This window comes from Oncorhynchus mykiss, chromosome 13 (assembly GCF_013265735.2).
Source record: "Oncorhynchus mykiss isolate Arlee chromosome 13, USDA_OmykA_1.1, whole genome shotgun sequence".
Classification (NCBI taxonomy): Eukaryota; Metazoa; Chordata; class Actinopteri; order Salmoniformes; family Salmonidae; genus Oncorhynchus; species Oncorhynchus mykiss.
Window position 1 is genome coordinate 59,268,754 of NC_048577.1, and position 24,337 is coordinate 59,293,090.

Sequence of the window (24,337 nt, forward strand, 5' to 3'; positions counted from 1 at the left end):
GAGTGTAGAGTGGCATGTCAGTGGATGGAGTTTACAGGGTCATAGACGGGATCCGGCTTTTGTCAAAAGTAATTTTTTTGTATTTATTTTTTGCATTTGAGTTAATCCTAACACTTTTCTTAACCTAATTCTCATAAACCTGCAACAACAAGTACATTCTGACAAATGCTGGATCCCTTCTAGCCATGACCAGTTTACAGATGGTCAAATAAAATAAATGCTTTTAAGGGAGGGAGGTTGGATGTGGATGGAGGGTGTTAAATGCAAGTTGTGACTCGCAAGGTTACCAGTTACCAGGTTACCATCCTGGTAGCGACTTGTTTTCCAACCTTACCCAACATTCTTAACTAATCACATTTATAATCTACACTGAACAAAAATAGAAATGCAACATGCAACAATTTAAAAGATTTGACTGAGTTACAGTTCACATGAGAAATAAATTCATTAGGCTCTAATCTATGGATTTCACATAACTGGGCAGTGGTGCAGCCATATGCCCAGCCACTGGGGAGCCAGGCCCAGCCACTGGGGAGCCAGGCCCAGCCACTCGGCAGCTAGGCCCAGCCACTGGGGAGCCAGGCCCACCCACTGGGGAGCCAGGCCCAGCCAATCAGACGGAGTCTGTCCCCACAAAATGGCTTTATTACAGACAGAAATACTCCTCACCACTCTTTCCCCCCATCAGACGATCCCACAGGTGAAGAAGCCAGATGTGGAGGTCCTGGGCTGGCGTGGTTACTCGTGGTCTGCTGTTGTGAGGCTGGTCAGACATACTGCCAAAATATATAAAACGACATTGAAGATAGTTTATGGTAGAGAAATGAACATTTCATTCTCTGGCAACAGCTCCGGTGGATATTGCTGCAGTCACCATGCCAACTTGAGACATCAACTTGAGACGTGGAATTGTGTTGTGTCCACAGCACAAGATGCATCTGTGTATTGATCATGCTGTTTAATCAGCCTCTTGATATGCTACACCTGTCAGGTGGATGGATTATCTAGGCCAGGGCTGCCCAACCCTCTTCCTGGGGTTTTCATTCCAACCCTAATTTAACACATCTGATTCAGCTCGTTAAGGTCTTTTTGAGCAGCTAATTAGTAGAATCAGGTGTGTTAAACTAGGGTTGGACTGAAAACCCACAGGACTGTAGATCTCCAGGAAGAGGGTTGGACAGCCCTGATCTTGGCAAAGGAGAAATGCTCACTAACAGGGACGTAAACAAATTTGTGCACAAAATTTGAAAGAAATAAGCTTTTTGTGTGTATGGAGAATGTCTGGGGGTTCTTTTACCTCAGCTCATGAAACATGGGACCAACACTTTACATGTGTATATTGTTGTTCAGTGTGCTACCTTTAAATATGTGAAAAAACAAGAGGTGTCACAGGTTTTAATCTTGCCGAAGCATTTTTTGAGAAAGTGGATGGACATTTTTTGAGAAAGTGCTTCGGCAAGGGTGTAGATCCCATCACTATCTGATGAAGCTTTGCCTCATCTACACTTGGTATTAAAATGTATTTTTCCTGGTCCCTCTTATTTGAGTGTGATATTTTTAGATACATTCACTCCATAGAGCAGCAGGCTGGACAGCCACCAATTCAGCTTTTAAAGGCATTTTCCTCTACGTCCACAGATAGCGCATTTACAGTCATCTCTGCAGACTCAATCAGAAATGACCTGGAAAATGTGTGCTATAATACAGAATGGATTGAATCCCAGCCTTAAATGGTTGCATAAAACATCTGTTTACACGAGACATCCAGCTAGACCGTGTGCCTGACTACAGGACGCATTACGCATGTTAGCACCAGGTATAAACAGGCCTCTAGAGGTCAATCCACAGGGTTCAGTAAATGGCTTTTATTCACAATACATCAGTATCATACGTTACAATCGGAGTATTAGACGCGCTCTTTCTTCGATGTCAGCCTTTGTTAACAGGTACAAAAAAACAATTGGATGGATAACTAATAATATTGGATATATAACTAATAATATTGGATGGATAACTAATAATATTGGATGGAGCACCGAATTAAGACATTTGTCAAATTCCACACAGATGGTAATATACAATCTCGTTCAAATTTCTCCCAGCAACACATCTAATTGTAAAATAAGTCTTTACAGTCAGTTTGAATACTATTCTCTGAAGGACAGGAATCTATGGCTCTAATATTGGGATTGCCAACCATTATATCTGAGGAATAGCTGGGAGGAAAATATCACCTAACAAAGCAATGGTACAAAAAAAAATGTGGAACACGAATCAAGATGACAAACACTAAAATAGGAAGAAAAAAAGAGGGCCAACAGTAACAATTGTATTGAACGGTCATCTAGGAAGTCTGCACGTCATGGAAATGTGTACGATCATTACACCAGTCCCAATGTCAATAAGACGTCCTTTACAAAGCCCTAACCCATTCTTCAGATCTGGGGTTTCCACTCTGCTCATGACACAGTCTGATAAATATCTGGGTCATCACACACAACATGAGTCAACACTGCTGGAGAGTCCGAGCAACACACACATCCACAGTTTGAGTCGTGTCCGTCTACTCCATTTTCAGGTCTCTGAGCAGGCCGAAGCCTCCCTGCTCTCCTCCAACAGTCCGTTGGTATTGAAGGGACTTTTCTGGGGTACAGATGGGCAGGCCTGAATGTGGAAAGGCCACCAGAGCCGTGTGTTGTTGATGGGGGTAGTATCTGCAGCATGTAGAGCCAGGTCACGTGTCTATGTAGGGCCTACCTGACCAGTAGGACAGTTGGTTGGGGAGATGGGGAGTTAAACCAGGCAGTGACTGTAGTGTATCGGCCCTACAGTTGACGGCCGTGACGTCTCAGTGTTTCTCCAGCGCTCTGGTCAGCAGGTTGTTGAGGCGGGCGATCATGGGTCGGGGGTCGTCGTTGAGGCCCGCTGCGATCATGGCGTTGTCGTAGATCTTGAGGTCAAGGATCAGAAGGGGTTAGAGACACATGCAAGACTGGTCTAATACCACCGTCTCAAGGATTCATCTTAGTTTGACATCTAGGAGTCCGAACACAACAGGTATGAGAATGAAACTGACACAAATAAGAGTGAAACAGATTGCCATTAAGCTCAGAGAACTATGAATGTCCCGAAGAGCCCCATTTCCAGAGAATCTAACTACCATGTTTTTTAAAGTGCTGATAATGTTTGTGTCTCAACCAGTGTTGAGGGTAAATTCCATTTCAATTCAGTACAATTCAGGAAGTAAACTGAAATTACACTGTAAATGGAATGGGCCCAAACCCTGGTCCCAGCTTGATATGGCTTCAGACCCCAAAGTGTAGGGAGTGTGACCCAGGATCGTGTGACCCAGGATCGTGTGACCCAGGATCGTGTGACCCAGGATCGTGTGACCCAGGATCGTGTGATCCAGGATAGTGTGACCCAGGATCGTGTGATCCAGGATCGTGTGATCCAGGATAGTGTGATCCAGGATAGTGTGACCCAGGATAGTGTGACCCAGGATAGTGTGACCCAGGATAGTGTGACCCAGGATAGTGTGACCCAGGATAGTGTGACCCAGGATAGTGTGACCCAGGATAGTGTGACCCAGGATAGTGTGACCCAGGATAGTGTACTCTACCTGCTCCAGCAGCAGTTGTGCGAGTGCAGAGTCGGACTCCTTCAGTGAGTGCATCTTCTTGATGAGGTCATGACTACAGAGGAAAGGTAGAGCAGGAGACAAGCACAAATCAACACAATACTATTTTGACATTGAATACTGCTGACAAGTTAAGCATTTCACTTGTGCATGTGACAAATAAAACTTGAAACTTATGGATTTGCATAAAACGCCTCGATTTAGAGATCCATCCCCCCTCCTGTACCCAGCGTTGATCTCCAGGGTGGGCTGCAGTATCTGGGCCCTCTCCTCTGTGCTGCGGGCCATCTGCTGGGTACGCAGGAAGTGGCGTGCGGCACCCATCTCCAGCACCGTGATCATGGCTGGGTGGGTGTCCAGACGAGGGGTCACCTGGAGGTCAGGGGGTCAAAGTTGAAGAATGAGCAGTCACAGACAAAGGAAATCTTACAAATGGACTGATTCTTACATACGGTACCAAAGTCCAGTTAGCCAGTAGTTACTGTATATATAGGCTGGATCAAATCAGTCACACAAGACCACGGAAGAGGCCCTGGACCGTTCCCCACTGGGTTATAGTGATCAGGGTAATGGAACTAGTGTAGATAGTGATGGTAGGGTAACAGTACCTTGATGTTGGTGACTAGTGTAGATAGTGATGGTAGGGTAACAGTACCTTGATGTTGGTGACTAGTGTAGATAGTGATGGTAGGGTAACAGTACCGTGATGTTGGTGACTAGTGTAGATAGTGATGGTAGGGTAACAGTTCCATTGATGTTGAATAGTGTAGATAGTGATGGTAGGGTAACAGTACCTTGATGTTGGTGACTCTGTTTCCCAGATTGTTCCTCATCCAGGAGATCAGGTCCTCAGTCTGCTCCTCTGTCAGACGCTCAGAGGCTATAGACACAGGAGAGAACACAGAGTTAGTTTTAGAGTACTTCATATTGCTGTCTGACGCTAGGTTAACTCCTAGATTAGCTCTGTGGTTGGAGGCTAAGAGGCAGATTTCACTTTGTCTCCCATTAGCCAGGATTCCATCCAATTGGAGACAAAATCTGCATAAAAACCTGTGTGTTGTCCCACCAGAGATGTGTGTTGTCCCACCAGAGATGTGTGTTGTCCCACCAGAGATGTGTGTTGTCCCACCAGAGATGTGTGTTGTCCCACCAGAGATGTGTGTTGTCCCACCAGAGATGTGTGTTGTCCCACCAGAGATGTGTGTTGTCCCACCAGAGATGTGTGTTGTCCCACCAGAGATGTGTGTTGTCCCACCAGAGATGTGTGTTGTCCCACCAGAGATGTGTGTTGTCCCACCAGAGATGTGTGTTTTCCCACCAGAGATGTGTTGTCCCACCAGAGATGTGTGTTGTCCCACCAGAGATGTGTGTTGTCCCACCAGAGATGTGTGTTGTCCCACCAGAGATGTGTGTTGTCCCACCAGAGATGTGTGTTGTCCCACCAGAGATGTGTGTTGTCCCACCCCACCAGAGATGTGTGTTGTCCCACCCCACCAGAGATGTGTGTTGTCCCACCAGAGATGTGTGTTGTCCCACCCCACCAGAGATGTGTGTTGTCCCACCCCACCAGAGATGTGTGTTGTCCCACCCCACCAGAGATGTGTGTTGTCCCACCCCACCAGAGATGTGTGTTGTCCCACCAGAGATGTGTGTTGTCCCACCAGAGATGTGTGTTGATGTGTGTTGTCCCACCAGAGATGTGTGTTGTCCCACCCCACCAGAGATGTGTGTTGTCCCACCAGAGATGTGTGTTGTCCCACCAGAGATGTGTGTTGTCCCACCAGAGATGTGTGTTGTCCCACCAGAGATGTGTGTTGTCCCACCAGAGATGTGTGTTGTCCCACCAGAGATGTGTGTTGTCCCACCAGAGATGTGTGTTGTCCCACCAGAGATGTGTGTTTTCCCACCAGAGATGTGTTGTCCCACCAGAGATGTGTTGTCCCACCAGAGATGTGTTGTCCCACCAGAGATGTGTTGTCCCACCAGAGATGTGTTGTCCCACCAGAGATGTGTGTTGTCCCACCAGAGATGAGTGTTGTCCCACCAGAGATGAGTGTTGTCCCACCAGAGATGTGTGTTGTCCCACCAGAGATGTGTGTTGTCCCACCAGAGATGTGTGTTGTCCCACCAGAGATGTGTGTTGTCCCACCAGAGATGTGTGTTGTCCCACCAGAGATGTGTTTTCATCAGTCACTTGTAGGGACAAAAGTCTGTGTGTGATGACGTAATGTACATAAAATACCTTTTGCATTTTTTTACTGAATAAAAAATACAAAGTTAAATGGGTTTCTATTGTCAACAGTACTGAGGGTTCTCTCACAACACGTTAAATAGAGAGTGTGTCCACTCTGGTGTAGCAGGGCGCTCCAGCCAACAGCTGGCAGAAACAGTGCTGGTGTAGCCTACATGACATTATTACGGGCAAAAGAGATAAATTACTTTTTGTCGTCAAACGGCAGCCAAGCATCAAACAACATGTCACCAGAATCAGACCCTGGAGATTTATTGGAAAGGAGCGTCAAGATCACTGTGCACTTTCATCACCCTAAGTTCTTCATAACCTCCACCTGAAGCCTAATGAACTGAGGGCTTTCCCCAGTCCTAGTGAAGTTCTTCATAACCTCCATCTGAAGCCTAATGAACTGCATGCTTTCTCCAGTCCTAGTGAAGTTCTTCATAACCTCCACCTGAAGCCTAATGAACTGCATGCTTTCCCCAGTCCTAGTGAAGTTCTTCATAACCTCCATCTGAAGCCTAATGAACTGCATGCTTTCTCCAGTCCTAGTGAAGTTCTTCATAACCTCCACCTGAAGCCTAATGAACTGAGGGCTTTCCCCAGTCCTAGTGAAGTTCTTCATAACCTCCACCTGAAGCCTAATGAACTGCATGCTTTCCCCAGTCCTAGTGAAGTTCTTCATAACCTCCATCTGAAGCCTAATGAACTGCATGCTTTCCCCAGTCCTAGTGAAGTTCTTCATAACCTCCATCTGAAGCCTAATGAACTGAGGGCTTTCCCCAGTCCTAGTGAAGTTCTTCATAACCTCCATCTGAAGCCTAATGAACTGAGGGCTTTCCCCAGTCCTAGTGAAGTTCTTCATAACCTCCACCTGAAGCCTAATGAACTGCATGCTTTCTCCAGTCCTAGTGAAGTTCTTCATAACCTCCACCTGAAGCCTAATGAACTGCATGCTTTCTCCAGTCCTAGTGAAGTTCTTCATAACCTCCATCTGAAGCCTAATGAACTGAGGGCTTTCCCCAGTCCTAGTGAAGTTCTTCATAACCTCCACCTGAAGCCTAATGAACTGCATGCTTTCTCCAGTCCTAGTGAAGTTCTTCATAACCTCCACCTGAAGCCTAATGAACTGCATGCTTTCTCCAGTCCTAGTGAAGTTCTTCATAACCTCCATCTGAAGCCTAATGAACTGAGGGCTTTCCCCAGTCCTAGTGAAGTTCTTCATAACCTCCACCTGAAGCCTAATGAACTGCATGCTTTCTCCAGTCCTAGTGAAGTTCTTCATAACCTCCATCTGAAGCCTAATGAACTGAGGGCTTTCCCCAGTCCTAGTGAAGTTCTTCATAACCTCCATCTGAAGCCTAATGAACTGAGGGCTTTCCCCAGTCCTAGTGAGAGGACCACACAATACTTACACATAAAAGCGTATCAACCGGCATTTCCCACATAATTAATTTTACAGACACAAAAATATCCCACATTGTCCATCATATTTTGTTTTGTCGACATTTGGAAAGTTTACTGACAAATTAGCTGTTTCCCTCAGGCCTGTCATGACATGTTTTATCCGACGAACTTCACTCACATTAACAGGTTGGAAGGAAATCTGGTTATTGATATCCATGATCAGGTGAAAATGTGACATAAGTGGAAGCAAGGATTTCCCCTCGAATGTAAATTCCCGCAGCATTCAGTGACATGGTCAGAGAGAGATGGGTCTTACCAGGCTTGCTGTCCTGGTACTTCTCCTCCTTGTAGTGGTCCACCACAATGTCTGTTTCCACAGAGATCAGCTTCTTCTTGTCAAACTCTCTGAGGTGCAGGAGGGTGAGCTCGTCAAACTGCTCATAGCAGAACAGCACCTGGAGACAAAGAAAAGGAGAGAAAGAAAACAGACTGACAACAACTAGAGGGAGTAATGATGAAATCCTGCCCACCACTGATGAAGTGACAGACATTATCCTCCACCATCACTTCTGTCTTATATTCCCATCTGAAAACTAGCCTGGTCCCAGATCTGTGGTCGTTGTTTGACATGACAATGCTCATAGAAGTTAGCAAGACAGACAACAGATCTGGTAGCAGGCTATCTGAAAACAACTCACCTCCATGTCTTTCTGCTTCATGGCCTCAAAGTAGGGGGAGTGTTCAGCCAGGTGTCGGTTTGGGGCACACAGGTAGTAGATGTTACGTGTCCCAGCCTTCATACGGGAGCCGTACTCCTTCAGGTTGGTCTGCTGGCCCGCGGGTAGCACTGAAGACTCAAACCTCAACAGCTTGCCGATGTCCTCCTGTACAAAGACAGCGAGAGAGACAGAAAGGACTGAGTGATAATGAGTGTGGGACATGACTGACATAATTCACATTTCTGATTCCTAGGACATGATCCTCTTGCTCCCTTCCCCAAAAAACCTACACACATACCATTTTTTCTATTCTTCACACCTCCATTCCTCCACCCCAGCTCTCCCCTGTCCCAGTCTCACCCTGACGTCCTGCTCTCCCCTGTCCCAGTCTCACCCTGACGTCCTGCTCTCCCCTGTCCCAGTCTCACCCTGACGTCCTGCTCTCCCCTGTCCCAGTCTCACCCTGACGTCCTGCTCTCCCCTGTCCCAGTCTCACCCTGACGTCCTGCTCTCCCCTGTCCCCGTCTCACCCTGACGTCCTGCTCTCCCCTGTCCCAGTCCCCCAGTCTCACCCTGACGTCCTGCTCTCCCCTGTCCCAGCCCCCCAGTCTTGTCCTGCTCTCCCCTGTCTCAGCCCCCCAGTCTCGTCCTGCTCTCCCCTGTCCCAGTCTCACCCTGACGTCCTGCTCTCCCCTGTCCCAGTCCCCCAGTCTCACCCTGACGTCCTGCTCTCCCTTGTCCCAGCCCCCCAGTCTCGTCCTGCTCTCCCCTGTCCCAGCCCCCCAGTCTCGTCCTGCTCTCCCCTGTCCCAGTCTCACCCTGACGTCCAGCTCTCCCCTATCTCAGCCCCCCAGTCTCACCCTGACGTCCTGCTCTCCCCTGTCCCAGTCTCACCCTGACGTCCTGCTCTCCCCTGTCCCAGCCCCCCAGTCTCGTCCTGCTCTCCCCTGTCCCAGCCCCCCAGTCTCGTCCAGCTCTCCCCTATCTCAGCCCCCCAGTCTCACCCTGACGTCCTGCTCTCCCCTGTCCCAGCCCCCCAGTCTCACCCTGACGTCCTGCTCTCCCGTCTCAGCCCCCCAGCCTCACCCTGACGTCCTGCTCTCCCGTCCCAGCTCCCCAGCCTCACCCTGACGTCCTGCTCTCCCCTGTCCCAGTCCCTCAGTCTCACCCTGACGTCCTGCTCTCCCCTGTCCCAGTCTCACCCTGACGTCCTGCTCTCCCCTGTCCCAGCCCCCCAGCTTCACCCTGACGTCCTGCTCTCCCCTGTCCCAGCCTCACCCTGACGTCCTGCTCTCCCCTGACCCAGCCTCACCCTGACGTCCTGCTCTCCCCTGTCCCAGCCTCACCCTGACGTCCTGCTCTCCCCTGTCCCAGCCTCACCCTGACGTCCTGCTCTCCCCTGTCCCAGCCCCCCAGCCTCACCCTGACGTCGTGCTCTCCCCTGTCCCAGCCCCCAGCCTCACCCTGACGTCCTGCTCTCCCCTGTCCCAGCCCCCAGCCTCACCCTGACGTCCTGCTCTCCCCTGTCCCAGCCCCCCAGCCTCACCCTGACGTCCTGCTCTCCCCTGTCCCAGCCCCCCAGCCTCCCCCTGACGTCCTGCTCTCCCCTGTCCCAGCCCCCCAGCCTCACCCTGACGTCCTGCTCTCCCCTGTCCCAGCCCCCCAGCCTCACCCTGACGTCCTGCTCTCCCCTGTCCCAGCCCCCCAGTCTCACCCTGACGTCATGCTCTCCCCTGTCCCAGCCCCCCAGTCTCACCCTGACGTCATGCTCTCCCCTGTCCCAGCCCCCCAGTCTCACCCTGACGTCATGCTCTCCCCTGTCCCAGTCTCACCCTGACGTCATGCTCTCCCCTGTCCCAGTCTCACCCTGACGTCCTGCTCTCCCCTGTCCCAGCCCCCCAGTCTCACCCTGACGTCATGCTCTCCCCTGTCCCAGCCCCCCAGTCTCACCCTGACGTCATGCTCTCCCCTGTCCCAGCCCCCCAGTCTCACCCTGACGTCATGCTCTCCCCTGTCCCAGTCTCACCCTGACGTCATGCTCTCCCGTCCCAGCCCCCCAGTCTCACCCTGACGTCATGCTCTCCCCTGTCCCAGCCCCCCAGTCTCACCCTGACGTCATGCTCTCCCCTGTACCAGTCTCACCCTGACGTCATGCTCTCCCCTGTCCCAGTCTCACCCTGACGTCCTGCTCTCCCCTGTCCCAGCCCCCCAGTCTCACCCTGACGTCATGCTCTCCCCTGTCCCAGCCCCCCAGTCTCACCCTGACGTCATGCTCTCCCCTGTCCCAGCCCCCCAGTCTCACCCTGACGTCCTGCTCTCCCCTGTCCCAGCCCCCCAGTCTCACCCTGACGTCCTGCTCTCCCCTGTCCCAGCCCCCCAGTCTCACCCTGACGTCATGCTCTCCCCTGTCCCAGCCCCCCAGTCTCACCCTGACGTAATGCTCTCCCCTGTCCCAGCCCCCCAGTCTCACCCTGACGTCATGCTCTCCCCTGTCCCAGTCTCACCCTGACGTCATGCTCTCCCCTGTCCCAGTCTCACCCTGACGTCATGCTCTCCCCTGTCCCAGCCCCCCAGTCTCACCCTGACGTCATGCTCTCCCCTGTCCCAGTCTCACCCTGACGTCATGCTCTCCCCTGTCCCAGTCTCACCCTGACGTCATGCTCTCCCCTGTCCCAGCCCCCCAGTCTCACCCTGACGTCCTGCTCTCCCCTGTCCCAGCCCCCCAGCCTCCCCCTGACGTCCTGCTCTCCCCTGTCCCAGCCCCCCAGCCTCACCCTGACGTCCTGCTCTCCCCTGTCCCAGCCCCCCAGTCTCACCCTGACGTCATGCTCTCCCCTGTCCCAGCCCCCCAGTCTCACCCTGACGTCCTGCTCTCCCCTGTCCCAGCCCCCCAGTCTCACCCTGACGTCATGCTCTCCCCTGTCCCAGCCCCCCAGTCTCACCCTGACGTCCTGCTCTCCCCTGTCCCAGCCCCCCAGTCTCACCCTGACGTCATGCTCTCCCCTGTCCCAGCCCCCCAGTCTCACCCTGACGTCATGCTCTCCCCTGTCCCAGCCCCCCAGTCTCACCCTGACGTCATGCTCTCCCCTGTCCCAGCCCCCCAGTCTCACCCTGACGTCATGCTCTCCCCTGTCCCAGTCTCACCCTGACGTCATGCTCTCCCCTGTCCCAGCCCCCCAGTCTCACCCTGACGTCCTGCTCTGCCCTGTCCCAGCCCCCCAGCCTCACCCTGACGTCCTGCTCTCCCCTGTCCCAGCCTCACCCTGACGTCCTGCTCTCCCCTGTCCCAGCCCCCCAGTCTCACCCTGACGTCCTGCTCTCCCCTGTCCCAGCCCCCCAGCCTCAACCTGACGTCCTGCTCTCCCCTGTCCCAGCCCCCCAGCCTCACCCTGACGTCCTGCTCTCCCCTGTCCCAGCCCCCCAGTCTCACCCTGACGTCATGCTCTCCCCTGTCCCAGCCCCCCAGTCTCACCCTGACGTCATGCTCTCCCCTGTCCCAGCCCCCCAGTCTCACCCTGACGTCCTGCTCTCCCCTGTCCCAGCCCCCCAGTCTCACCCTGACGTCCTGCTCTCCCCTGTCCCAGCCCCCCAGTCTCACCCTGACGTCCTGCTCTCCCGTCCCAGCCCCCCAGTCTCACCCTGACGTCATGCTCTCCCCTGTCCCAGTCTCACCCTGACGTCATGCTCTCCCCTGTCCCAGTCTCACCCTGACGTCATGCTCTCCCCTGTCCCAGTCTCACCCTGACGTCATGCTCTCCCCTGTCCCAGTCTCACCCTGACGTCATGCTCTCCCCTGTCCCAGCCCCCCAGTCTCACCCTGACGTCCTGCTCTCCCCTGTCCCAGCCCCCCAGTCTCACCCTGACGTCATGCTCTCCCCTGTCCCAGTCTCACCCTGACGTCATGCTCTCCCCTGTCCCAGTCTCACCCTGACGTCATGCTCTCCCCTGTCCCAGCCCCCCAGTCTCACCCTGACGTCATGCTCTCCCCTGTCCCAGTCTCACCCTGACGTCATGCTCTCCCCTGTCCCAGCCCCCCAGTCTCACCCTGACGTCCTGCTCTCCCCTGTCCCAGTCTCACCCTGACGTCATGCTCTCCCCTGTCCCAGTCTCACCCTGACGTCATGCTCTCCCCTGTCCCAGCCCCCCAGTCTCACCCTGACGTCATGCTCTCCCCTGTCCCAGCCCCCCAGTCTCACCCTGACGTCCTGCTCTCCCCTGTCCCAGTCTCACCCTGACGTCCTCCTGTCCCAGCCCCCCAGTCTCACCCTGACGTCATGCTCTCCCCTGTCCCAGCCCCCCAGCCTCACCCTGACGTCCTGCTCTCCCCTGTCCCAGTCTCACCCTGACGTCATGCTCTCCCCTGTCCCAGCCCCCCAGCCTCACCCTGACGTCATGCTCTCCCCTGTCCCAGTCTCACCCTGACGTCATGCTCTCCCCTGTCCCAGCCCCCCAGCCTCACCCTGACGTCATGCTCTCCCCTGTCCCAGCCCCACCCTGACGTCATGCTCTCCCCTGTCCCAGCCCCCCAGCCTCACCCTGACGTCATGCTCTCCCCTGTCCCAGCCCCCCAGCCTCACCCTGACGTCATGCTCTCCCCTGTCCCAGCCCCCCAGTCTCACCCTGACATCCTGCTCTCCCCTGTCCCAGCCCCCCAGCCTCCCCCTGACGTCCTGCTCTCCCCTGTCCCAGCCCCCCAGTCTCACCCTGACGTCCTGCTCTCCCCTGTCCCAGCCCCCGTCTCACCCTGACGTCCTGCTCCCCCCTGTCCCAGCCCCCCAGCCTCCCCCTGACGTCCTGCTCTCCCCTGTCCCAGCCCCCCAGTCTCACCCTGACGTCCTGCTCTCCCCTGTCCCAGCCCCCCAGTCTCACCCTGACGTCCTGCTCTCCCCTGTCCCAGCCCCCCAGTCTCACCCTGACGTCCTGCTCTCCCCTGTCCCAGCCCCACCCTGACGTCCTGCTCTCCCGTGTCCCAGCCCCCCAGTCTCACCCTGACGTCCTGCTCTCCCCTGTCCCAGCCCCACCCTGACGTCCTGCTCTCCCCTGTCCCAGCCCCCCAGTCTCACCCTGACGTCATGCTCTCCCCTGTCCCAGCCCCACCCTGACGTCCTGCTCTCCCCGGTCCCAGCCCCCCAGTCTCACCCTGACGTCCTGCTCTCCCCTGTCCCAGCCCCACCCTGACGTCCTGCTCTCCCCTGTCCCAGCCCCCCAGTCTCACCCTGACGTCCTGCTCTCCCCTGTCCCAGCCCCCCAGTCTCACCCTGACGTCCTCCTGTCCCAGCCCCCCAGTCTCACCCTGACGTCCTGCTCTCCCCTGTCCCAGCCCCCCAGTCTCACCCTGACGTCCTCCTGTCCCAGCCCCCCAGTCTCACCCTGACGTCCTGCTCCTGCGTGGTGACGATACCCTCCCGGATGAACAGGCCGTAGTCCTCAAAGAACTTGGCGTATTTCTCAGGTTCCTTCTTACTCTGGTCCATCAGGAACTTAATGATACGCTGCTGTAGAACGTCCCTCAGCTTCCTGTAGAGAGAGAGAGATGGAAAGCATGGCAGGGAGAGAAACGGAGATCATGAGAGAATAAAAGGGAGTGAGAGCCGTGGATGTAAGGGAGAAGGAGTAGAAAGACACTATTAAAAGAGGGGTGATGTGTACAACAGACTTGACATAGCAGTGTCATTGTCTGGAAAGAGCTGATGTTGTAGGGCTCCAGTCTCACCTGATGAGGGTGCTCTCCTGCAGCAGCTCTCTGCTCAGGTTCAATGGGATATCCTCACTGTCCACCACACCTGTATACACAAATACATACACACTGTTATACTGTAACACTACTAGCATCTACAATCAACAAAGGATCCGGAAAGAGACAGACAAGGAAACACACCAGAGGGCAGATGTGAGGGGAAAGATGAAGGGAGACATTAAGATGGGCACAGCTGAGGAGGTACTGAGTAAAGACTGACCTCTAAGGAAGCGTAGCCACTTGGGCAGGATTTCAGTGGCCTTGGTCTGGATGAGAACCTTCCTGCTGTACAGAGCCACACTGGAGCCCATCTCTCTGCTCACGTCAAACATGGACGGCTTCTGCTCACACATTGACACACAGTAATATTACAGGCAGTCGTGAACATACCAGGACGTCCACATTTACAACTGTCACAGAGCCTTGACCTCAGAAAGATCTCATTTAACATCACTTATTAGTTTCTCTTTTCCTCAACAAGTATGTTTGCTCCCTTCCTCTCCCCAGTCACACCCTTGGTGCCCAAGTGCTCCCTAACCCTCTATCCCCAGCCCATGCTAGCCCTCTGCTCCCAACCCCCAAGATCCCCCCCTCTCCTCACCACGTCTGGGACGTAGAAGATGGAGCGGATGTTGACGGGGGCGTCAGCGCGGTAGTGCAGTGTGTAGCGGGGCTTGTCGTACGACTGAGCCACGTAACGGTAGAACTCCTCGTGCTGCCACTCACTGATGGACTTGGGTTCCATCATCCACAGGGCCTGGGAGGGACGTTAATATACCGGATGGATACACTGTTACACACAGAGCATGCAGGCAGGCAGGTACACACACTCACTGCACAGACAGGCAGGCAGACACACACTACACTACAAAATAGGACTAATAACTGGGAATCAGTCCAACAAGTTTTGAGAACCAATAAGTTGTCAGGGCCAATTAATGTGTCAATCAGTTTGTCTCTTGACTTTTCCAGATAAGTTGATTCCCTCTATTAGAATCCCATCGATAAGTCCAGCAATTCAACTAATCCTCACTAACAACCCCATGAAGGACATTAAGCCATAACAATCAGTGGTCCAATGAAAAGCAATCGCTGTGGTCCATCTCAACCCTGTAAGAAGTTGATAGAACCAGAAGAGTGGGCCAGGTGCTCACCTGGAGAGTGTTGAGTCGTCGTCCGTTCAGGAAGACGGGGAAACTGACAAAGTTGCTGTATTTGGTCACCACCTCTGCAACAACATATGACATCGGTTAGTCCTGCCTGGACAAGCAGCAAGCCTCCCAGCCTGACACAGACCCTGACATGAATCTTACAGGAACGATTATGCATGTTGAATGTCTACTATATATGTGGAATGTCTATAAAAGACAGTACAGTTATCAAAGGGGTCTTGTATGGTCCATACCTTTGACTCTGTCCTCAGCAGAGAACTCCTTGCAGTCATCCTTGAGATGCAGCACTATCTTAGTGCCTGGTCTGACCCCACTTGCCTCAGCTATCTCAAACACTCCAGACCTGGGGAGCACAGAGATCACACACTGTGGTTCATATCTTTACATTAAACACTCCAGACCTGGGGAGCACAGAGATCACACACTGTGGTCCATCACCTTTACATCAAACACTCCAGACCTGGGGAGCACAGAGATCACACACTGTGGTCCATCACCTTTACATCAAACACTCCAGACCTGGGGAGCACAGAGATCACACACTGTGGTTCATATCTTTTACATCAAACACTCCAGACCTGGGGAGCACAGAGATCACACACTGTGGTTCATATCTTTTACATCAAACACTCCAGACCTGGGGAGCACAGAGATCACACACTGTGGTTCATATCTTTTACATCAAACACTCCAGACCTGGGGAGCACAGAGATCACACACTGTGGTTCATATCTTTTACATCAAACACTCCAGACCTGGGGAGCACAGAGATCACACACTGTGGTTCATATCTTTTACATCAAACACTCCAGACCTGGGGAGCACAGAGATCACACACTGTGGTCCATATCTTTTACATCAAACACTCCAGACCTGGGGAGCACAGAGATCACACACTGTGGTTCATATCTTTACATCAAACACTCCAGACCTGGGGAGCACAGAGATCACACACTGTGGTTCATATCTTTTACATTAAACACTCCAGACCTGGGGAGCACAGAGATCACACACTGTGGTTCATATCTTTTACATTAAACATATTCAAATGTGTTACTAAGACATACCTCGCTATCACACCATATTCTCGCACAATCCATCAACATACCTGTCACCTCTCCATCCTTCTCTCCCTCCTCTTTCTTACCATCCCTTCCTCTTTTCACACTGATCAAATTCCTCCCCTCTCCAACCCTCCCTCCTCTCCTACCCATCAGAGGACCACTTGTATCCGGGGCTGCTGGGCTCGGCTGACTGAGAGTAGACGTCCACACGGTCAGCCACCATGAAGGCAGAGTAGAAGCCCACACCAAACTGACCAATGATGGAGCTGCTGGCCTCCGCCTGGCTCTGCAGGGACTCCAGGAAAGCCTAGGAAGAAGGGATGGGGGATAGAAAGAGGAAGCAGGGGTAAAATGTGAATGAATGGAAAAGAGACACCAACAAATGTGAGCAAATTGATGAAATGAGAAAGCTTAGGCCCTGACATTGTAATTGAATGAGATTGTAGATTTATTTTTTATAGTTTTATTTAACCAGGTAGGACAGTTGAGAACACCTTTATTTAACCAGGTAGGCTAGTTGAGAACACCTTTATTTAACCAGGTAGGCCAGTTGAGAACACCTTTATTTAACCAGGTAGGCCAGTTGAGAACACCTTTATTTAACCAGGTAGGCTAGTTGAGAACACCTTTATTTAACCAGGTAGGCCAGTTGAGAACACCTTTATTTAACCAGGTAGGCCAGTTGAGAATACCTTTATTTAACCAGGTAGGCTAGTTGAGAACACCTTTATTTAACCAGGTAGGCCAGTTGAGAACACCTTTATTTAACCAGGTAGGCTAGTTGAGAACACCTTTATTTAACCAGGTAGGCTAGTTGAGAACACCTTTATTTAACCAGGTAGGACAGTTGAGAACAAGTTCTCATTTACAACTGCGACCTGGCCAAGATAAAGCAAAGCAGTTCGACACAAACAACAACACAGAGTTACACATGGAGTAAACAATAAACAAGTCAATAACACAGTAGAAAAAAAAAAAGAGTCTATATACATTGTGTGCAAAAGGCATGAGGAGGTAGGACGAATAATTACAATTTAGCAGATTAACACTGGAGTGATAAATGATCATGTGCAGGTAGAGATACTGGTGTGCAAAAGAGCAGAAAAGTAAATAAATATAAACAGTATGGGGATGAGGTAGGTAAATAGATTACGATGAATTTGGGGAGGGACGATACCAGAGATACCAGAGATCGTTACAGAGATGGTGACCACTCATTGGTAACGTGGCAAAGAAACAATCCACAAATTGAATTTCATTTCTTTATGAAAACAGCCCTACTGTTGGAAACAAACAGTACGCTGTCATCCAGAGTCATGTCATTATTTTACAAGCTAAGGCACAATATTTTACATACAGCAGGTTTTTAAAAGGACCAAAGAGTTGCCTGCTTCATGTTTTCATTTTTGCCATGGAAAGAATATTGTGATACTGGTATTATCACAGGCCCATAATTGATTTTTTGAATATTCCTCAAGTCATTGGAATTAAAACATGAATGAAATGGGAAGGCAGATAATGGGGAAATGTAAGAGATGTAACAAAGATAAGGGAGCAAGGTTTACCTTGGATCCAGAACGAGCGATAGTCCCCAGGTTGGCCACCAGCTCCTCTTGGTTCATCCCAACTCCTGTGTCCTAAAAGAGGAAGGTATACTATGATAAATACGCTGCTGTTAAGCCATCACCAAGAGCAAAGGACCATTCTGTAATACCTTCCTCCTTATCTTTGGAACTACAGCCAGCTGTCAGAGCTACAGCCAGCTGTCAGAGCTACAGCCAGCTGTCAGAGCTACAGCCAGCTGTCAGAGCTACAGCCAGCTGTCAGAGCTACAGCCAGCTGTCAGAGCTACAGCCAGCTGTCAGAACTACAGCCAGCTGTCAGAACTACAGTCAGCTGTCAGAGCTACAGCCAGCTGTCAGAACTACAGCCAGCTGTCAGAACTACAGCCAGCTGTCAGAACTACAGCCAGCTGTCAGAGCTACAGCCAGCTGTCAGAGCTACAGTCAGCTGTCAGAACTACAGCCAGCTGTCAGAGCTACAGCCAGCTGTCAGAGCTACAGACAGCTGTCAGAGCTACAGCCAGCTGTCAGAGCTACAGCCAGCTGTCAGAGCTACAGCCAGCTGTCAGAGCTACAGCCAGCTGTCAGAGCTACAGCCAGCTGTCAGAGCTACAGCCAGCTGTCAGAACTACAGCCAGCTGTCAGAACTACAGTCAGCTGTCAGAACTACAGCCAGCAAGTTTTATAACTGTGCAAGTTCTGTTTCATCCACCAGGTGGCAGACTGTGCTATACAGAACTTTGAAATGAACAGAAACATCTAACAGTGATTATGTGCATTTTAAGTCAATCAAATTAGCATTTGACGATGATTCATGACTAAAATAATTCCAAGAAAAATAGGATAAAAATGTAAATAAACTCTTTAAAGCATGTTAGCAGTTACCACAGCAACCCTAGTCCCTCGTCCTGGTTTGGGCGTACCTGGATGGTGAAGGTGCCCTTGGCCTGGTCCGTCTGTAGGTGGATCTCCATGGGGGCCGTGTCTCCCCCTCCCGTTATCAGCTTGTGGCGCAGCTTCTCCAGGGCGTCACTGCCATTGGAGATCAGCTCACGGATGAACACCTGAGCAATGGGCCAGGATGGAAAAGGTTAAAAACACAGAATATCTTAGCGTAAGGTTCCTGAAATACCTAGCTAGATACAGCAAGCACATTATCACTGGTCCATCAGTTAGTCATTTATATGCATTCAAATCAGTTCTCAAGTTGCTGTGACTGGTCAGACCACCCCTCACCTCCTTCTCAGAGTACAGAGATCTAGCAACAATGTCCAAGAGTTTCTTGGTCTCAGCCTGGAACTCATGCTTGGAAAAGGTGCCTGGACAAATCAGATTGAAAACGGTTAACTTCATTAGTTTAGCATGCTAAGGACACAGGATGTGGACTAAAGTATATCATAAGCTACACATACAACTATCCAGTGTCCATTAATGTTGCCAAATCATAATACTATGACAATCACTGGCTAGTGATGTTGAAGTTTCAATTGTTATAGCACAAAACTGAGAATGTTAGCTAACAGGTCTGAGGTCAGAAAACATATCACCTTGGACATTCTCTGTGTCTTGGATGATTGTGTGCAGGGGTTCTTCTTCGGGAGCTTTATCCTCTGCCTCTTGAATATTCTCTACTTCCTCAACCTTCTCTGTCGCAGGAGCTTTCTCAGCTTCTAGATCCTTGTCTGTATCCTGAGGGACTCTCTCAGCTTCCTTGGTGCTGTAGTAGGAACACTGGGTGAGACCAAGGCTGGGGTTCCACATGCCACTTCTGGACCATTGTTTCTGCTGCTGCCTGACATGGGCATCTGTTGACAGGAGGGGATAGGTGGTGTGCGAGGTCATGCAATCATCATATTGAATATTCAAACGCATTGAGTGTCAGTGGTCATGGTTCACTTTTAGAACGTCCTTGTCTTGGATTTATCTGATGCAACATGAATGCAAGTTTACAATGAAGTAGGTTAGGTCAAGGATACATCCTTATACATTTGATTTGATTATCCTTGGTAAAGATACTGGTCGTCTGTGCTGCGGTACGGGGCAGACATGCAACTGTCCCCATATTTATATACAATGGTCCGGTCACATATGTAATTCATTCACCAGATGCCAAATATCAAAATATGCTAGCTAGCTCAAACAAAAATAGTTGGATGGCTAGTTAAGACACATTTGTCAATAAACACCGCATTCCACAGTCGTCGACAACTTCATGTTGCATATGACAGGGAGTGAGTGATCTTGTGTAATATAACGTCAGGCAGAGCACGCTAACGTTAGTTAGCTCATATAACTGCAGTGCTTTAGCTAGCGAACTAACGTTGGCGAGCGGCTTACCTTCACTGAATGGTCCTACAGTCCTACTACCCAATCCTCGTCCAGAAGACAGGAGCCTGGAGTTGGCCCTTCGAGAAGAACCCAAAGCGAATTTGAACAATTTCAGGCACCGAGACATCTTTGACAGAGCAAGAGGTCGTTTGACCTATTCAACACACGTTAAACAGAAGTGCGACAACTGCAAGCACAAGTAGGACCTCTCACAGTCGCACAAAGATTACGTAATTCAAGCTACTAGCATATTGCCTGCTTAGAGAGATGTGAGAAATAAATGAAAATACGGGAATTAGACAGAAGACTTTGGTGCAAATGAAAAAAAACATTCCCAGCATAAGCTACATTTGCATTAAGACAAATCTACAATGCAAGACAGAAAAACATGTTTAAAGTTGTTAATTCCAAACGTCCCAATATTTACCTTTGATTGAAGGTCATTGTTGTGTATACTGTTAGGGGTTAACTGTGCAGCAATCAATTATTTTACAGTATATCTGCAACCACCAATATGGCACGTTTTGCTGTAAGTAATCAAGTCATGTTTTGGTAAACCGTTACATGATGCTGAAGTACATTAAGTTGCACCATCGCCATGCACACAATACATGTAAAATATACAAACACCATTGTTGTCTGTTTGCACACAGTTTATTTAACAATATGGTATATAAGTACGAAATGAGTCATTTTTAACCAGTTTGTACAGTGATTCATTCTTCTTTTTCTGCATATTTACATTGTCAACCTGCATGATTTACAACAGTGAACAGTTTCACCTCAATTCAAGTTTAATGCAAGAGGAAAAAAGATGCACAGAACGCTCTCCAATCACAGCAAGCAGTCCAAAAGGTACAAACCCACGCCACAGTTAAGCCCGGGGAGGGGATCAAGACTTCAGATTGAAGGATAAACAAAGAAACAAAGATGTCCAACATCTGGAGGACAGAGATACTGGTTCCAAGCCAGTAGAAAAGGAACATTCCGGCAGCTGTGGATGAAGGAGCATTTGAGAGAGTCAGTTGTTCACACCTGAACGTGGTGTTTGGGTGTGCGATAGTTCCTAGCTCTATACAAATACATGAATATCCCACAAGGACTCTTCTGCAGTACGGAAAGAAAATAAGTCTCACCTAAAGGCATGTGCCCTTTTCTGAAAAATGGTACATTATAATAATAAATTAGCCAGGAATGAAGAGGGAGCAAAGATGCAAAACCTGGCACAAAAAGTTCAGACAAGATTATTTTACAATCTTCTCAACACAAAAACGCTATGATTTTTTTTTGCAAAGGTACAAAATAAAAACATTGAAAAATAAAATGAAAAGACTCGTTTTGAGAAGGTGTCATTAAAAAAAGTACATACCAGAGACATAAAACAAATAATAATACAAATTAAAACAAAATTATTTTCATGGCTGGTCTGAACCTCAAAATATGTGTTTTTTTCCCCCCATTCTCCTCTTTAAACAGCAATAATTATTCAAATTCCTCCGTTTTGTTGGAAGAAATAGCAGTCCCTTGGTTTAAGGAAAGGTTCACAGTCCTTAGGCCTCATCTCTTTACATAGCAGTCAGTACAAAAAGTTATTTGTGGAAAACCGAGAAAACCAAACAAGTCTCGTCACAAAATGCTACAATCCTTCAACAAACTTCTCGAGTGTGTCTCCTGTGGTGTCGCCCACCATATTCAAGTCATTGCTAAGCCTGCCACGGCTGGGCGTGTTGAGCTGCGGGAGCATGGCGCTCTGCTCGGGCGTGCCCATGTGTCCCTGGTCCATGGAGCCTGGCATGAGGCCGCCCAGACTGGGGTGGGGTGAGCCGGAGTGGAGGTTGGCGTGCTGGGGTGAAGGATGGGGCTGTAACCGGGGGGAGGGGCTGGAATGTGGGGGCTGCTGTGAGGGAGGGTGGGGCGACTGCACCGGGGCTGGAGACCTAACCTGATTGCCTAGGGCGTTGCCCATCGCCTGGCCAGGCAGGTGAGCTCCTCCCTGAGGCTGTCCTTGGAGCATGTGGGGCTGGGGGCTCATGGAGTTGGCCTGGGCTGGAGAGCCCATCTGCTGCTTCAGCATCTGCTGTTGCTGTTGCTGCTGGAGCATCCTCTGCTGGAGGAGGTTTTGGGCCTGGGGCCCGTCCATGCCCATGCCGGGCTGCCCCATCTGGGCCATGGGGGGGAGCTGCATGGCCCTCTGCTGCTGCATGCGGAGCTGGGAGTAGCTGGCTGCTCCTCCCTGCTGCTGGGGGAACTGGCCTGGAAGGCCCTGGGGCATGGCTCCTTGCTGTTGTTGTTGTTGCTGCTGCTGCTGCTGCTGCATCTGTTGCATCCGGAGCAGCTGCCTGCGGTAGAGCTGGGGGTTGCCGTTGTGTGCGGCGGCGTTCATCAGCTGTTGTCCCTGTGGGCCCATGGCGGCCATACCCTGGGGGCCACCAACCTGCTGAGGGCCAGGCTGCTGCTGCTGCTGGGGGGGCATGCCCACCCCCGGCCTCTGCTGCACTGCCCCAGCCTGCATGGCAGCAGCCATGGCCTGCATCCCAGCCTGGCCTCCCAGGATCGCCTGGGGGTTCTGCTGTTGTTGTTGTTGGGGGTTCTGCTGCTGCTGCTGGCCCGGTAGTTGGCTTGCCTGGTACTTGGCCGTGCGTTGCTTGATGAAGGCGGCCATGAGGTGGGGGTTGGACTTGAGGATGTTGAGCACCTGCTGCTGCTGCTGGGGAGAGCTGGGCGACTTGAGGGTCCTCAGGAGGTCCTGCAGGGCATTGGGGGCGATGCCCCCTTGTTGCTGTGGCGTCATGCTCTGCTGCTGAGGGGGCCCCGGGGGGGGCATGTGGACCCCCGGGGGCATCTGAAGGCCGGGCTGCTGCTGCATCATGGGCCGCTGCTGCATCAACTGAGTGGAGTTTCCCTGAGCCTGTTGGGGGGCCATGGGGCCACCTTGCTGGGGTAGGCCTTGCTGCTGTTGTTGGACCGCTTGGGGGTTCTGGAGGGGGTTCTGCTGCATCCCCCCCTGGGGGCCCCACTGGCTCTGCTGCATGGCCTGCATCACTTGGGGGCCCCGGGGCCCCATCATCTGCTGCATCTGCCCTGGCCCCATCTGGCCTTGCATAGGCCCCACCATGCGGGGGTGGTTCATGGGCACACCGTTGGGCATGTTCATGTTGTAGTTCTGTTGTTGCTGCTGCTGCTGCTTGGCCTTGGCCACCATCTTTATGTGCTGGGCCATCTTCAGAGCGGCCTGCGGGGACGGTTGTTGTTGTTGGGGAATCTGTTGTTGTTGGGGGGTCATGTTGGGTATGTTGGGCAGGGGCGACTGCACCTGATGTAGGGGGGAAGACTGGGGCCCCGGCTTTCCCCCTTGTGGAACCGGCGTTGGCGGCTGGCTGGTGCGCCCGTTGTTGGGAAAGCCGGGTTGTTGCTGGGCCATGCCGGCTGTCACGTTGGGGGGCGGCTGCTGCTGGGGCTGGCTGATGGGTAAGGAGGCCTGGGGGGTGTGGGTGGGTGTGCTGGGGGTCTGTCCGCCCGAGGTGGGGGTGCCGGGGGTGGCTGAGGTAGGTGGCGACGGCAGGCTCTGAGGTGCCATTCCACGCCCGGCCATAGTGGCCATTCTTCTCCTCATCATCTGAGCCTGTTGTAAGCGGTGCTGGAGCTGCTGCTGCCTCAGCTTGTGCTTGATGTTCAGACAGAAGGGCACGGGACACTTGTTCTCCTGGCAGTGTTTGGCGTGGTAGCAGCACAGGGCGATGAGCTGCTTGCACACGGGGCAGCCGCCGTTGGTCTTCCTCTTGCAACCTTTGGTGTGCTGCACCACGCGCTTCATCTTCTGGCAGGAGGGCAGCGAGCAGTTGGCGTTGCGGCACTGACAGGCGTGGACCAGGGACTGGATGCAGCGTTGGATGGAGAGGCGGCGGGATTCTTGGGGACTCTGGGAGGCCTCGCCCCCGGCACCGCCCGCTCCGTTGCTGTCGTCGTCCAGCCCGAGGCCCCACTTAACCATCTTGTGCTCGTGGCCCTTGGCAGCGTAGCAGTTGATGCATAGGTCAAAGTCCTGCGAGAGAGAAAACACCACATATCACAGTTCCACTCATAATGTTTCTATGGTTACACACTCCCAGCCCCACACACACATACCTGCACCAACTTGTTACAAATGTGATGACGTTTAATCACAAAATGTATTGAAGGTCCAGCGCTGTCAAAAAGGTGATTTTCCTGTTTTATGGATTTCCACATTATGAGGTTGGAATAAAACTGTGAAATTGTTCAAATTAGGATAACGCCCCTATTAAGAGCGGTTTGAAAAGACCACCTGACATTTCTGCCTGTTTTGGTGGGATGGAGTTTTGGCCTTCCATGGTGACATCACCAGGCGGTAAATGAGTTAATAGATTAATAAGAAAAAGCATTCCAAACCTCTCGGGCCAATAACAGCTCATTTTCAGTTTTACCCTCGCCACTCAAGCCACTCCCAGATAGCAAAA

General features: G+C 51.6%; 2 protein-coding genes across 5 annotated transcripts in view; both read right to left on the reverse strand.

Annotated features, from left to right (window-relative positions):
- Positions 1-1,843: 1,843 nt before the first annotated feature.
- Positions 1,844-20,092, reverse strand: LOC110485272 (heat shock protein 75 kDa, mitochondrial-like). The gene is made up of 18 exons (XM_036941747.1): positions 19,872-20,092; positions 19,082-19,339; positions 18,771-18,853; positions 18,458-18,598; positions 17,538-17,609; positions 16,119-16,279; positions 15,142-15,251; positions 14,891-14,964; positions 14,338-14,493; positions 13,957-14,077; positions 13,713-13,782; positions 13,369-13,516; positions 7,979-8,164; positions 7,597-7,735; positions 4,435-4,520; positions 3,867-4,012; positions 3,623-3,695; positions 1,844-2,950 (listed from the first exon to the last, which is right to left on the reverse strand). Exons 1-18 carry the CDS (start codon positions 19,987-19,989, stop codon positions 2,849-2,851), a joined length of 2,244 nt encoding a protein of 747 aa, XP_036797642.1. The 5' UTR covers positions 19,990-20,092; the 3' UTR covers positions 1,844-2,848.
- Positions 20,093-20,497: 405 nt separating this feature from the next.
- Positions 20,498-24,337, reverse strand: part of LOC110485268 (histone lysine acetyltransferase CREBBP) — a 91,650-nt gene continuing 87,810 nt past the window's right edge. For all 4 annotated transcript variants that reach the window (XM_036941746.1, XM_036941744.1, XM_036941745.1 and 1 more), the window contains exon 31: positions 20,498-23,904. In XM_036941746.1, the coding sequence (XP_036797641.1) occupies positions 21,499-23,904 (2,406 nt within the window). In that variant the 3' untranslated portion in view covers positions 20,498-21,498. The remainder of the gene's footprint in view (positions 23,905-24,337) is intronic.